Here is a 17,056-nt window from a genome sequence, read left to right as displayed (position 1 = left end):
CAGTCTTGTAATATCATCACAGAGCGTCTATTTTAAAATTAGGTGTAGATTTTATAAAAGTTTATTTTAACCCTTTCTGTTATTTACTAATTATTTTTAACATTGTTTATCAAGATAATAATATTCCCTCATTCATATTATGCAACTTCAGATCATTAACTTAACATGTAAACTTAAAAGTCTCAAAGCTTGAAACATCTAGACATGAGAGGTGGCTAATTTTGTGATTTCTTGTGTTCTGAACAAATTACATAGTCTAACTCTAACCAGGTATTATCATACATTATGTTCATGCATTTGGTTCAGTGTAACAGTTATTGTTTCCCTGGCAGCTTTTATAATTTTTAACCATGCAATAGTATTATCATGTATTAGGATTGAATTTGTTAAAAATATGTGAAGATCAAATAGGAAAAGCTTTTTATTTTGTATTCTGGAATGTCAAATATTTTTAACAAGTAGGTGGTTTTTTTTGGTTGCACATGTGCAAACATTTAATTTTATCTGTTATTAATGACAAGTAATTTCCTATCACTGTTCTTTAAAACATCTCTCTTTTATTTTTTTAAGCAAAGATCTATGAAAATTTGCTTTTTGTTGAAAAAATTGCCGTCAAAAATTGTATAAGTGATTGTTGATACATATGGCAAAAAGTTTTATCAAAAGGTAGAATATTTGAATGGTACAAGTACTTCAAAGGCAGATGTGATATCATTGAGGATGAATGCAAGGTGTGAGATATCTTGCATATCTGCAAATGGCAAACTTGTCTCCCACTTTATTCAGTTGATGGTGCTTCAGGTCATTATGTGGCAATAATTTCTGAATACCTTTCCAAATGCTCTATAACTGTCTTATTCTCATAATTCTCCTCATTCACATGATCTTGTTCAATGTGGGTTTCATTTTCTTTCAGAAACTAAAGAATTCATTAAAGGTATAATGATTTTCTGGTGAAGGAGAAATTATGGCAGCTATGACAAGTACAATGAAGAAACTTCCAGAAATGAATTTTAAAGAAGTTTTTTTTGCATTTATGTGGAAAATACATTGTCAAGTTTGGCCAAGTTTATGAATTATTTTCACTGACCAGCTATTCCAGAAAACACTGTGACATTGATCTCCTTATGAACATTTGATGTATAGTATTATACTGCACTCACTCCAAATGTTCATAAGAGAATTAAGATTTGACATGAAATATAATATGTACATATTATTTTTTTAGAGTGCACTGGTAGGCAGAAAGGACCTTCTGTGGGAACATTACAAAATGAAAACAAGATTATACATATGAGTAGAGTACTGTTGGTTATATAGAGGAAACTATGCAGTTATTATGTGCCAGAAGAATGTTTCAATAGAAATGATTGCTTCAGCATATTTTGTACATGACTCTTAAAATATAATAACTACTTCTTATTTATCTGAACATATATTTTTTTTAAGTATTGCACAGTGAAAGTAGCTATGTAATTTCTTAAACAGTTATGTAATGATTATTGAATAAATGAACCAGTATACAATTTATAATATTGCATCACTGCAGAACTTGACAACAAATAATTTCCAAAAATGTGAATTATCATTTAGTTCATTGCACACTTAATAGTTATTTTTTTTTTATAAATAAAATTTATAAATATAAGGCAACTGGATTAAGATTAATACAGTTGAGAATATTAAGAAATAGTAAAACTTTCTATGAATTATAGAATTCTTTGTGCTTGAATGAAACTTAAGATTTCCATACTTTTTTAATAGGGCGACCGTGGTCCATCAGGAGCTGCTGGATTTCCTGGAGCACGTGGGCCTCCTGGCTTAATAGGTAGTCCTGGTGTAGCTGGGCCTAAAGGTGCTCAAGTAAGAAGTAAATTGTAGTTTTTTAAATAATTGTAGCAATATTGGGTTGTTCAAGTGTTAAGTGTTATAGCTGTATAGATTATTTGGTCTTTTAAACATTTAATGTTTTTTTTTTAATTAGTTTGGTTGTTTGAACCAAACTAATTAAAGTTCTTTTATGTATATATATATATAACTTTAACACCAATTTGAATAACCAAATATTTAAAGGAAGTATTTCGATTTTTTTTATATGAAGACAGCCTTATTTATTTTTTGTTAAGTTTCAATTTTCATTTTAATATTCATTTTATATACATATCAGTTTATATGTATCTTATACATATCTGTACTTTAAGTCTGTACACCAGGTCTGTACTTTGCAATTAAAAAGGCTGTGTAATATTTGGTATACATAATTGAAATGTCTGACAGAGTTATGTACGTTTATTCTCACTCGAGCAGGAAGCATTCAATTTCTCATAAGTATTCAGGTTCCCTTGTAATTGCAAACCTGAAGGATGAGTCAGCGTAGGTAGGTAGGTATGCTGAAACGATTTTGTCATAGTCATGACAGATATTCTTATAGTGTTAATAGCATTCCAGTACGGAAAAAGAATCATATAAAAATTGGTACTTACCATAATGTACCTACCTGCAAAAATTCAGTTATCCCTACTATATTTACAATTATAATACTTCCAGATTGTTTCCAGTACAATATAATGGTTTCTCCACTTATATCATTCCCAACAACTTGCTACCATTTATCTGATTTTATCATTTGATTGTCTGTATCTGCTACCAGGAAACATTCAGATAGTATACAATTGAAAGCCCACTTTACTGAAACAGTTCCTTATGGTGTTTGCATCAACAGAATCCCACACAGATTTTATGAAGTGCATCACATCCAGTATCAAAATCTTCTGCATGGTGTGTACAAAAGCCAGCATCTTTTTTAAGAATCTCTTTCTATAATTTTTCTTCAAACACACTGAATTATAATTTGATCAAGAGGTTGAAGGTGATTAGTACAATTGGCTAGGAGAAACACCACTTTTACATACTGCAGATATTAGGTGTTAGAAGAATGGACTGCACACAGATCTATGAAGAGCAAAATTTTTCTCTTCTTCGACCCCATTTTTTGTCATCTAATGCTCATAAAAGGATTCAAGAATGGGTGATGTTATCCATGTCTTAGTGTTCAAGTGATAAGTGCAAGGGAAGGCACACACACTCTTTAAACATCATGGTAGTTTTGCTTTCTCTGTCATCCATGTTACTAGCTTCTCTGTTCCACTTTCATTGTATGTAGCATTAGCATTAGCATTAGTATTAGTAGAGGCATATGATGCAAGAAAGCAAGCTTATTCAGCATCAGCCAAAAAAAAAAAAAAAAAAAAACACTACTCCCATTTCACCCCTCCGTTCGTTCGAAATACCTGTCCAGCTGAGCCTTAAATTTATTTAGGCTATCAACTTCAACAACAAGCGATGGGAGTCTATTCCACAAACCAACTGCCCGCTGGCTAAAGGCAAATTTCCGCACATCTATCCGACATCCGTCCTTCCTCAATTTGAATTTATGCCCTCTCAGGTGATTATTCTGAGCAAGAGGAAGAATCCCATCGGCATTGAGCATGCTCAAGCCATTCAAAGCCTTATACACCTCTATCAGATCACCTCGCCGATGCCTAGTTTCCAGGCTCTGTAATTTGCAAAACTTAAGCCTTTCTTCGTAAGAGCAACCCTTTGTTCCATTCACTAATCTTGTTGCCCTTCTCTGTACTCGTTCGAGCAGCTCTACATCCTTCTTGAAATGAGGCCTCCAGACCTGTATACAGTACTCAAGGTGTGGCCTGACCAATGCCTTATACAAGGGAATAATCACATCCTTATCCCTGCTAGAAAAATTCCCGTATAACATTGACAAGACACCATGAGCTACCCTTGCAGCTCGTCTGCACTGCTCAGAGAACTTCATATCTGCCTGCACAATTACCACCAGGTCCTTTTCATTCTCTACCACTGCCAGCGTAGTGCCACAGAGTTGATACGTTGATCTGGGGTTACTGTTTCCCATATGTAGTACTTTACATTTGTCAATGTTAAACTTCATTTGCCACCTCTCAGCCCATCTGCTCAACCTTTCCAGATCCTGTTGCAGCAGCATAGTATCAGTAGTGTCCTTAACAACCCTGCCAACCTTGGTATCATCTGCAAACTTGGACATTAAGCCTGATACACCATCATCAGTATCATTTATAAATACAGAAAACAACAGTGGACCCAACACTGAACCCTGAGGAACTCCACTAATAACATTAGTCCACGTTGAGCAGTGTCCATTGATTACCACTCTCTGTCTTCTGCCACTCAACCATCCCTTTATCCATAGCAGCAATTTGCCTCCAATGCCACACTTCTCCAATTTGTGCAGCAGTCTTCCATGCGCAACAGTATCAAAAGCATTTCTAAGATCCAAATATATAATATCAAAGTTATTCCCTGCATCCAGTTCTTTTGTGACTACATCATAGTATCCAATTAAATTGGTCAGACAAGACCTGCCCTTAACAAAACCATGCTGTGTCTGAGCTATAACTGAATTCTTGTCCAGATGATCCTGCAGTGCTTCTTTAACCAGTGCCTCCATTAATTTTCCTGGAACCGAAGTTAAACTAACAGGTCTGTAATTACTTGTGTCAGCCTTTGATCCTCCTTTGTGAATTGGGGTTACATTTGCACATCTCCAGTCCATGGGTACCTCCCCTGAGTCCAAAGAAGCTCTCATAATTATGGCTAGGGGTTTGCTTACTTCCTTTGCTGCCTCCTTTAATATAACTGGATAGATCCCATCCACCCCTGGTGCCTTTTTTATGTTTATCCTCAGCAATTTCTCCTCCACTTTCCCCTCAGTTATTAGAAAATAATCTAGCTCACTGCCAATGTTTACTTCACCTACGACATTCCCCTTCCTGAATAACTCCTCATGTGTGAATGGAAATGCAAAATACTCGTTTAGATTGTTAGCCACCTGAGCAGGATCCTCAACTGTTGAACCATCAACATCCAGTGGACCAATCTGATTCATCCCTTTCCGTCTTGAGTTTAAATAGGTAAAGAACTCTTTTCTGTTTTTCTTTGCGTCCTTTGCCAAGGATTTCTCATAATCTGCCTTTGCCTGCCTAATCTCCTTTGTGACTTGGTTACAGACCAACTTATATCTATCATAGGTTTCCATGTCACCCATTAATTTGTATGTATCCCATGCATTTTTCTTCTCTTCCATATGTCTCATTAGTTCATCTGACAACCATTTAGGCCTGAACCTTGAACAATATTTCTTGGTTGGTATGTAAAGCCTGGTAGCTTCCAAGATTAGTTCCTTGAATGATTCCCATTTTGAATTTGCTGTTGGTAACATCATCAGTTGGTCCCACTGTATAGAATTTAAATACTGTCTCAGACCATCATAGTCGCCTTTACGAAAGCAAAAACCCTTCCCTTTGCCTCTGATGGTAGTTACCTCCTTGAGTAAATCCCACTTCAGCACACTGTGATCACTGCCACCCAGTGGTTCCTTTATCTGCAGATTCCTAATGCATGAAGAATCACTACTGATAATCAGATCAAGAGTATTACTCCCTCTAGTTGCCTCCCGAACATGCTGGTGTAGAAAACAATCATCCAATAAATCCACAAAAGCCCTGCTAGTGTGTGAGTGACCAACCCACAAATTCCAGTCAATATCTGGGAAATTAAAATCCCCCATTATAAGACTCTCTGATTTACTGGCCCATTCTATTTCCCTGTACAGTATCTTATTATACTCATCAGAGTCATTAGGCCTATAGCACACTCCTACTCTCAATTTTGATTTACCTATGCTTATGTCACACCAAACTGACTCGACACTGCACTGTCCATCAATGTCGACTGGCTTCACTTCCTTGGATTTTATGTGTTTTTTAACTAATAGCATAACCCCTCCTCCCCTCCTGTCCTGTCTATCCTTTCTATACACATTGTACTCCCCAAATTCCAGTTCTGCATTCCTTATATCTGTGTGACACCACGTCTCTGATATCCCAACAATATCTGCCTTTGATGTTTTGAGCAATACCTCAAATTCATCAAATTTATTTACTAAACTCCTAGCATTGGTGTACACGCAAGTATACCTGCACTTGTTTTTATTCTTAGCTACCCTAACACAACCCATGTGTTTACTTGTATCACAATGACTTCCAGCAGTCTCTGAAATATCCTGCATCTTGTTTTTCAGGCTTCTGCTCATTCCAATAGAAGCAGTGCAAGAATCTCTTTCACCTCGGCCAGTGGCTACTGTTAATCCATTAGTCTTTGTCTCCCCCCAAGCTAGCAGTTTTCCGACCCACCTAACACTGCCTCGATAGCATCAGCAAATATTCTTGCACCCTTTCTATTTAAGTGTATCCCATCCCTGTAGAAGCAATCTCTCCTGTTAACAAGTACATTCCAGGCTGAAAAAAATTCTACCCCTTGAGCCTTGCACAATCTTTCCAGGGCCGAATTGATCGACAAGGCTCTCATCATATACTCCCTCCTATCGTGTCTGGGCAGAATTGCAGACACTTTCAAATTTAACCCTACTTCACGGCTTTTTTTCAACAGTGAACGGCTTTTTTTCAACAGTGAAAGTATCATAACAGGACTGTAAGCCTTTCCTTGCTCAATTTATCCACACTGGACTTCTCACTTTTGAATGGAAAAACAGGCCCATCTCGTGTTAATTGAAACCATTTCTAGGGTTGTGTTCATCAAGGTGGTCATATTTTTCAAGAATGGCTGGCAGATAGTTTTTGCTCATATCCACCATCTCTACACTCATAGGACCTTCACTGTGTATACAGCAGTACACAAGATCGTGTCTTTTTTTTTTTTTTTTTTTTTTTTACCATCTGCCTTTGAATCATGCTTTCATCCACTGATATGTTTGATGATATGCTTGAACCACTTTAGTAGCACCTCCTTGAGCTCTGGATGTTGCCCATCATACATATATTTTCTCTTGTCACTTACTCTGTTTTTGAACAGGGATTCAATTTTCTTCTATGTGGACATTATCATAGAGCTGTTCAGCATCTAATAAATATATCTGCATGCTTCATGTAAGAATTTCTTCCATTTGTGTGATTTTCTTCACTATTATCCTACAATAGTGAAGTATTTTTTGACATTCTCTTGTTTCTTTTCCATTATGAAACTGCACATCTCAATAAGGGATAACTACTTCTTCACACACTATTAGCATTAGTAGAGGCATATGATGCAAGAAAGCAAGCTTATACAGCATCAGCCAAAAAAAACCTTCCCTTTTCACCCATCCATTTGCTCCAAACGTTTATCCACTTTTTCCTTAAATTTATTTAAGCTTTCAACTTCCACAATGACAGATGGAAGTTTGTTCTAGCAATCAACTACCCGCCGGCTAAAGGCAAATTTCTGCACATCTCTTCGACATTTGTCTTTCCTCAATTTCAGTTTATGCCTCCTTAAGTTTGTAATCTGAGCAAGAGGAAGAATCCCATCAGCATTGAGCCTGCTCAATACATTCAAGGCCTTATACACCTCAATCAGATCATCTCGCAGGTGCCTAGTCTCCAGATGCTGCAATTTTCGAAACTTAAGCCTTTCTTCATAAGAGCAACCCTTTATTTCCCTCACCACTCTTGTTACCCTTCTCTGTACTCGTTCTAATAACTCTACATCCTTCTTGAAATGAGGCCTTCAGACCTATATGCAGTACTCAAGGTGTAGCCGGACCATTGCCTTATACAAGGGGATAATCACCTCCTTATCCCTGCTAGCAAAATTCCTGTATATTATTAACAAGATCCCATGACCTGCTCTGTTAGAAAACCATACCTGACTGCACAATTACCCCCAGGTCTCTTTCATTCTCCATTATCCTGAGTTTAACACCACATAGTTGGTACATTTCTGTGGGGTTACTGCCACCCATATGCAGTACTTTACATTTGGCAGTGTTAAACTTCAGTTGCCACCTCTCAGCCCATCTGCCCAACATTTCTAGATCCTGTTGCAGTAGCCTACTGTCATTAACAACACTGCCAATCTTTGTATCATCTGCAAACTTTAACATTAAGCCTGATATACCTTCATCAGTATCATTGATAAATACAGAAAACAACAAAGTACCCAACACCGAACCCTTAGCCATAATTATGGGTATGGTTTTGCTTACTTCCTTTGCTGCTTCCTTTAATATAACTGGATAGATCCCATCCACCCCAGATGCCTTTCTAATGTTTAACTTCAACAATTTCTCCTCCACTTTGCTCTCAGTTATTATAAAATCATTTAGCTCCCTGTTAGAGTTTAATAAGCTTCTGTTCTTTACTTCCCTACAGAATTCCTCATGTGAATGTAGATGTAAAATACTCATTCAGTTTGGTAGCTATCTGTGCAGGATATACTACATTCAAACCATCGATATCAAGTGGACCACTCTAGAAGGAAGGGTATCAGATTGGTCCACTTGATATCAAACCATCGATATCAAGTGGACCAATCTGATACCCTTCCTTCTAGAGTTGATATAAGTAAATAAATCTTTGCTCTTTTTCTTTGCATCCTTTTCCAAAGATTTCTCATTATCTGCCTTCACTTGACTAACCTCCTTTGTGACTTGATTACTAGACTAGCTTATATCTATCATAGGCCTCTATGTTTCCTGACAATTTATATGCATCCCATGAATTTCTTTTATCATTAGTTCATCTAACATCCATTTGGGCCTAGACCTTGAACTGTATTTCTTATTTGGTATAAAAAGCCTTGTAGCTTCAAAGATTAATTCCTTGAATGCTTTCCATTTAGAATTTGCTGTTGGTCCCACTATATTGAATTTAAAAAAATCTCTGAGACCACTATAGTTACCTTTACGAAAGCAAAAACTCTTCCCTTTACCCCTAATGGTAGTTACATCTTTAAGTAAATTCCACATCAGTAGACTGTGATCACTGCCCCCTAGTGGTTCCTTTATCTGTAAATTCTTAATGCATGAATATCACCGCTGATGATCAGATCAATACTATTACTCCCCCTCTGGTTGCCTCTCGAACATGCTGCTGCAGTAAACAATTATCAATTAAATCCACAAAAGTCTTGCTAGTGTGTGAGTGACCAACCCACATGTTCCATTCAGTATCTGGGAAGCTAAAATATCCCCCATTATAAGACATTCTGATTTACTGGCCCATTCTATTTTTCTGTATAGTTGTTCATTGTACTTATCAGAGTCATTAGGCCTATGGCAAATTCCTACCCTCATTTTTGCTTTCCCAGTGCTATTGTCACACCAAACTGACTGAACATTGCACTGTCCATCTAGGTCAACTGTGAATGCACTTCCTTAGATTTTATGTGTTTCTTAACTAAAAGCATAACTCCTCCTTTCCTGTGTATCTTTTCTATACACATTGTACTCTCCAAATACCAATTCTGCATTCTTTATATATGTGTGATACCATGTCTCTGATATGCCAACAATATCCACCTCTGATGTTTTGGCCAGCATTTCAAATTCATCAAATTTATTCATTATACTCTTAGCATTGGTGTACATGCAAGTATACATGCATCTGTTCTTACTCTTAGTTACCCTAACACAGCCCATGTATTTACTTGTTTCATGATGACTCCCAGCAGTTCCTGAATTCCCCAGGAACTTGCTTTCCAGGCTGCTGCTCATTCCAATAGAAGAACAAGGAATGATTCTGGCAGCTGGCTTGGAAAAACAGTAGAGATTGCAGGCTACAGTCCCCTCCTTCAGTGTACTCATTTGAAAAAGAAACTTGAGCAATTGCTGCTGCAATTGTTTGGTCAGCGATAGCCTACCACTTGGCACCTGGCCGACGTTGGTGCAACTGCAAAGAATCTCCAGCTGTGGCCTTCTTGGCATGATTTCTGAGAATTTCTACTCATGAGTTTGTTGGTCTGAATTCCAAGACTCTTTGCTCATTCTTTGTTTAGCAAGAGAGCATTAACTTATAGGCATATCCCATAGGTTAATGATATCCCATATACGGGGAAATTTAATCTTCAGCAGAATCATAAATATGGTAAACGGGATCTCTGTATGGGATTGGGATGTCCTAAATCACTGTACTATGTGGGAACACACGATAAGTGAGAACATACTAATGGGATTCCACTTTAATAATAATTAAAAAATGAGATATATATAAAAAAATAAAAAGTGTCTTATGTGTTTCCTTCCTCCCATACTGTTATTAACTATCCATATATGGATAGTTATGCAAGTAATGCATTCTTGATAGGACCTCACATTAGTTAGCCAAATTTTCACTAGTGAAATTTGTATTTCCATAGATTTATTATTCTATTTCCCATGTTAATTTGCTATCCAAGTCCATTTTTATAATTTTATCATATCAAAAAACTCAACTTGAAATATCAAATTAACACAGAAAATAGAATAATAAACATATGTAAATACAAATTAAATTCAAAATGAAAAGATTTAATAACGACAGATAAAAAAGATGCACTTCACACTACATGTTAATAATGCTGGTTTATTGCTGTTAAATTACACTGTAATTTAGATATGTCATTTGGTGATGATGCAGAACCACAGGATAAATGCCAGAGATAATCAAATTAATAAAATTATTCTTGGCATTTATCCTGAGTGTTTGCATTTGTTGCCAGCAGAAATGCCTAAATTACTGTTACCATTTAACATGGCAGAAATAAATCCAGATTAGTAATACATCTTGTGAAGTGCCTATTTTTCATTTATCATTTGATTTCGCTATCTAATGCCTTTCAAAACTCATGTAAAATAGATTCAATGACATAATGATTTAAACCTTACCCTAAAAGATGCTATGGTAAAAGACAAGTCACAGAATTCTCAGCATTCTGCTGAGTAGGTGGTTATTAGCCTGCAGGCAATATTTTAAACATAGATGCATATTGTTCCTCAATCTAATTTGTTTGAAGTATTAAATATCCTACTTAACTTCTAATTTCCTTGATTTTCCAAAGAATGAATTTTGAAATATTCCTTATGAAACTAAATTAAGGCATTTAAATGAGTTAGAAATGATTCATAATTACAGAGAGAGAATTATCAAACTTGCTCCATGAGAGTATAAAAAAGTTTTAATGCTGTAATTCTGTCAGTTTCAGGACTAAAACTCATGTATTATATAGTGAAACCCATATATTATGTAGTAAAACCCACAGAATTCAGAAGTGAAAAAATCCATATATGTATGCAAATCCATTTATTCACACTCACTTTCATTTGATTACGCTTGTATCTACACTAACTGGCAAAAAAAATTAGAAACCTTTTATTCACTATCTAGCAGGGTTGGTCATCCTTTGCCTGAATTACAGCCTTGTACATGTTGTGGTGTGGATTCTAACAGGTGTCTGAATCTAGACACCTGGTGGAATCCAGCTGCAGATTTTACCATTCTTCCATCAGGTATTTGTTAGCTTTTTGGTCAGTAGAGTACTCAAAGCCCAAATGTCCTTTCTAACATATCTCAGTTGGATTCAGATATGGAGAATTAGGTGGCCAGGAAAGAGGTTGGAAACATTGGGAGTGCTTGTTCTTTGAACCATTCAGATACAATTTTTGCATGCCAGATAGTTGTGTTGTCAACTTGAAAGAATCCATTGCAATCTAGATAAAGATGAACCATTGCAGGGTGAAATTGGTCTGCTATAACAGAAAGATATCCATTAGAGGTAACATAACCTTTTAATGGTATGAGCAGACCCAGTTCATACCAACAGAACATACTTCATACCATGATATCACCTCCATCAACTTGAATGGTGGACACAAGACGGTCTTGGCCTGGCAACCCAAAGGTTGCGGGTTCGATTCCCGCCTCGGGCTTGGATCAAAGTACTGCAAAAACCTTGGGAGGTGCAATATGGCCACAGAAGCCGATGTGCCAACAACTACCAAATCAAAAAAAAAAAAAAAAAAAACAAGACGGTCTGGATCCATGGCTTCATGAGGTTCACTACAAACTTAAATCCTACCAGAAATCAAGATGTGTCAGACTACATCTTTTTCCACTATTCCACTCCAATCTTATATTTAAATTTTTCACAGAAAGAAGTGGCTTTCATATAGCACATGACTATCAGATCCCAGATTCTTCAACTCCACCACATAGTTTGGTTGGAAATGGGTTGCCAAAATTCAATTTTTCAGTCATTTTTTGCACACTGGATCCCCTATTCTGACACACAATTTGCTTTAAATTCTGTGGTCTTATTCTTGGAGTGCCACATTTCTTTCTTTTAGAGTTGCATTCTCGTTTTGTCTTCCACTGAGCATGCTCCAACAGTTACATCTTTCTGATAATCAGAAAGATCATCTGTCTTCCTCATGACTGGATAGACTAAGAAACTCCTGGAAAGCCTAAAGTATTCATCTGATACCTAGGAACCTTGTGATTATACCTTGTGACAACTTACATTTGCATACTGTACATTTAATTATCTGCTGATGCCAGTTGCAAAAGGTTTCTAATTTTTTTTGCAAGTAAGTGTATTATATAGCTTTGTGAGGTGTTTGTCACTTTTATTGTATTATAGACATTTATTTTCATGTAAATTCTTAAATAATCTTATATGGTAAGCTAGAAAATTAAAATATCTTAAAAGCTCAACTTTATGTTGATTATCACTTGTTTGTTTTACATCAGAAAATTTCATTCTTTAACTTCTTCCAACTGTGAAGTGAAGGATAGTGTAGTTTTTTTGTTCTTATATAGGGGCTGCCAGGAGAATCTGGTACAAAAGGAGAGACAGGAAGAAAAGGAGAACAAGGTGCTGTTGGTCCAAGAGGAATTCCTGGAGTTCAGGGATCCTCAGGGAAAAAGGTAAACATTTGGAAAATAATGAGTTCATAAATGTTCTTCATAAACATTATAATTTAGGCCAGTGTATCTCATCTGTCAGTTTGCATCCTGCCAGTGTTATATCTTATATATTAATAGCATTGTCAAAAATTTAAACTCTTAGTTAAGATTTCATACATTACATACACTAATTTGACGTTGCATCAGCAACACCAGCTTAATACCTCATGGGGGCTATCTTTTGCTTGTAATACAGCTGTACTCATCTTGGCATGGGCTCTACAAGGTGTTGCAGGGTGTCCTGTGGTACTGCTATCCATGCATTGCACAATGTGTGCAATGCATGGATAGCAGTGCACAATGTGTCCAATAATGCTAGCACACTGTCAGTTGTATGATCAGTGTTGAATGTCCTTTTCCAGTAGGTCTCAAACATGCTCAAATGAGGGTTGAGATCAGGTGAGTTGGGACATCAGAGGACAGAGAATTCATTGTCCTGTTCCTGAGGCCAGATATCAACATACTGGGCCTTGCGACATGGTGCATTGTCTTGTTGATAAATGTCAAAGTTGTCTGGGTGCACTGTCATCATGAAGGGATGTACTTGGTCAGTGATAATAGAAAGGTAGACATTCCTGTTGAGCTGTTGATTAACAGTGATCGGAGGATCTAGGGTATGCATGAAAACAGTCCCCAAATCATAATACCACCACCTCCAGCCTGTAAACACCATCAGTACATCCATGTTCCATGCATCATGTTGCTTTCTTGAAATGTGGGTACACCCATCAGCATGATAGAGTTGGAAACAGGATTCATCAGACCAGGTGACAGATTTCCATATGTCAGTGGTCCAGTGTTGGTGCCAACATGCCTGTGCAAGGTGCATTTTCTTGTGTCTTGCAGTGAGCATGGGTACCCATCACAGCTGTTGACTTTCATAGCCTGTACAAGCTAATGTCTGGCACATAGTCCATGTGGATAGTGGTCTTGCTGTTCTTACATTGTACTGGGTGGTTAGTTGGGCCACTGTGCTTCTCACTGCTTTGTTATGAGATGAATTACACAGTGCTCACTATGGGCTTTGACCACATGTGATGTCCAGCATGTGACCTTCGACTGGTTGTTAGACTACAGTTGAGCCAGTCACAGTAGACTTATGACACCACAGAATAGGAGCACTTAATCGTATTCACTGTTGTCGTGATACTGGAACCTGCATATCTTACTCCTGCAATCATTGTGCATTTGAAGTGAGAAAGAGCTCAATGCTGACCCATTTTTCCTTGCAGACACTCAAAAAATGATTGCAGCATGTGCAATACTTAAAGCCTTCACCAACGTCATGGACCAGTCCATTCTTACACAAGAGGGTGTTGCTAATGCAAAAGCCAGTTCAGTGTATATGAACAGTACAATACTTAAAGTACAATACACACAGTATTGTACTTACAGGCAGTTTTTATACAAGGGATATTTGCAAAAACAGCAAATAAAAAAAAATTTCATAGTTTAGAAAAAACGTTTGAGAAGAACAGAAATTGCAGTCAGGACCTATAATTTTTTTATAAGATTTGCTAGCACTATGTGTGTACTTAGTTGTCTAAGATTAAATTCTCTGTCCTTTTTTTTTGTTTAATTTTTGTATTTGATAAAATATAATTGAAGTTGGTTGAAATAACTGAAATTACTCTGCAGAAAATATATCTCTGATTTACTAAACTGCATACATCTCTGAGTTTGCATAAAATAATATGGAAATAGGTTTTTGAAATACTGTAGTCACCTGCTGACAATTTTTGAATTTACAGGGTCATATATTTTTGCTTGTTTAAGCCCTTCTGCTCTAGGTAAAATGTGGAACTAAAGTTCTGAAAAACCACGCACATCAGGACCACTAGTAATGTTTATGTTACTGCCAAAAACAAAAGAACATACAATGACTTCGCTCTGTCTTAATGTCTGCTAGTGTTACTATGATTTTATTTGTGGACTTAATGGGGAAATCCTATTAATTATTAGTTGTTGTGGGTGAGATTTGATTGGAGGTAGTCAGTAACTCTCTGGCCACTAATATTTTTGACTTGCAAAAGCCTGTTAGAATTGGAGTGGTGTTTCATGAGGCTGCTTTTCGCATATTTTCCAAAGTGTGATTGTTCTGTGATATATGTGGATGGAAAAATCTTTCTGGTTGGATTATGGAATCTCAAGTTATTCTGTAACAATGTATGCTGGGTGTGGAGTGATTTTTCCCTTTTTCCTGTTGTTGCAGCTGACATACTTGCCTGGGCTGTACGGCACCCAGTCGCCTGGAATTGTTTTCTATCCTGCTGTTCAGTGGCTAAGATTTTGGGGGTGTGGTGGTTAGTTTTTGATACTGCTGACTTGGTATTTGGTGTTGCAGTCACTTTGGGGCAGGGGATATTCGTGTTTTTAATATTTGTCTAATTTTCCTGATTCTTATAGGGAAGACCCCCCCTCATTATGCCTTGTGCACTGCATCTTACTACTTTGATGATCCCAGGATAGTGGGAAAAAGTGAACAAAGGTTCTGTTTACAGTTTGAGAGAAGGGTAGTTATTGGATAGTTATTGGTGTGACATAAGCATTGGGAGATCAAAATTGAGAGTAGGAGTGTGCTATAGGCCTAATGACTCTGATGAGTATAATAAGGAACTGTACAGGGAAATAGAGTGGGCCAGTAAATCAGAGAGTCTTATAATGGGAGATTTTAATTTCCCAGATATTGACTGGAATTTGGGGGCTGGTTACTCACACACTAGCAGGGCTTTTGTGGATTTATTGGATGATTGTTTTCTACATCAGCATGTTCGGGAGGCAACTAGAGGGAGTAATACTCTTGCTTTGATTATCAGCAGTGATTCTTCATGCATTAAGAATCTGCAGATAAATGAACCACTAGGTGCAGTGATCACAGTGTGCTGAAGTGGGATTTACTCAAAGAGGTAACTACCATTAGGGGTAAAGGGAAGGGTTATTGCTTCCGTAAAGGTGACTACGATGGACTGAGACAGTATTTAAATTTTATACAGTGGGACCAACTGATGATGTTACCAACAGCAAATTCAAAATGGGAAGCATTCAAAGAACTTATCTTGGAAGCTACTAGGCTTTACATACCAACTAAGAAATATTGTTCAAGGTTTAGGCCAAAATGGATGTCAGATGAACTAATGAGGCATATGGCAGAGAAGAAAAATGCATGGGATACTTACAAATTAACACATGACACAGAAGCCTATGATAGATACAAGTTGATATGCAACCAAGTTACAAAGGAGGTTAGGCAGGCGAAGGCAGATTACGAGAAATCCTTGGCAAGGGATGCAAAGAAAAACAGCAAAGAGTTCTTTACTTATGTAAACTCTAGAAGGAAGGGGATGAATCAGATTGGTCCACTTGATATTGATGGGTCAACTGTTGATGATCCTGCTCAGGTAGCTAACAAACTAAATGAATATTTTGCATCGACATTCACACATGAGGAGTTATTCAGCAAGGGGAATGCCAGAGGTGTATTCAACTCTAGCAGTAAGCTACAGCATCTTGAAATAACTGGGAGTAAAGTGGAGGAGAAACTGTTGAAGATAAACACAAGAAAGGCACCCGGGGTGGATGGGATCTATCCAGTTATATTAAAGGAGGCAGCAAAGGAAGTAAGCAAACCCTTAGCCATAATTATGAGAGCTTCCTTGGACTCAGGGGAGGTACCCATAGACTGGAAATGTGCAAATGTGACCCCAATTCACAAAGGAGGATCAAAGGCTGACACAAGTAACTATAGACCTGTGAGCTTAACTTCTGTTCCAGGAAAATTAATGGAGGCACTGGTTAAAGAAGCACTGCAGGATCATTTAGACAAGACTTCAGTTATAGCTCAGACACAGCATGGTTTTGTTAAGGGGAAGTCTTGCCTGACCAACTTGATTGGATACTATGATGCAGTCACAAAAGAACTGGATGCAGGGAATAACTTTGATATTATATACTTGGATCTTAGAAAGGCTTTTGATACTGTTGCACATGGAAGACTGCTACACAAATTGGAGCAGTGTGACATTGGAGGCAAATTGCTGCTATGGATAAAGGGGTGGTTGAGTGGGAGAAGACAGAGAGTGGTAATCAATGGACACTGCTCATCGTGGACTAATGTTATTAGTGGAGTCCCTCAGGGCTCAGTGTTGGGTCCATTATTGTTTTCTGTATTTATAAATGATATTGATGATGGTATATCAAGCTTAATGTCCAAGTTTGCAGATGAT

General features: G+C 37.2%; 1 protein-coding gene across 1 annotated transcript in view; it reads left to right on the top strand.

The window, feature by feature from the left end:
- LOC150075107 (uncharacterized) overlaps nucleotides 1-17,056 on the top strand; it is a 617,581-nt gene that overhangs the window by 285,564 nt on the left and 314,961 nt on the right. Inside the window, exons 20-21 of the mRNA XM_090388926.1 lie at nucleotides 1,765-1,863; nucleotides 12,687-12,794. Of these exons, the coding sequence (XP_090245052.1) occupies nucleotides 1,765-1,863; nucleotides 12,687-12,794 (207 nt within the window). The remainder of the gene's footprint in view (nucleotides 1-1,764; nucleotides 1,864-12,686; nucleotides 12,795-17,056) is intronic.

The sequence above is a fragment of the Mastigoproctus giganteus genome, chromosome 14 (assembly GCF_048544385.1).
Source record: "Mastigoproctus giganteus isolate SK-2022 chromosome 14, ASM4854438v1, whole genome shotgun sequence".
NCBI lineage: Eukaryota > Metazoa > Arthropoda > Arachnida > Uropygi > Thelyphonidae > Mastigoproctus > Mastigoproctus giganteus.
Note: the sequence above shows the minus strand (reverse complement) of the source record. Positions and strands in the feature narration are given on the sequence as shown.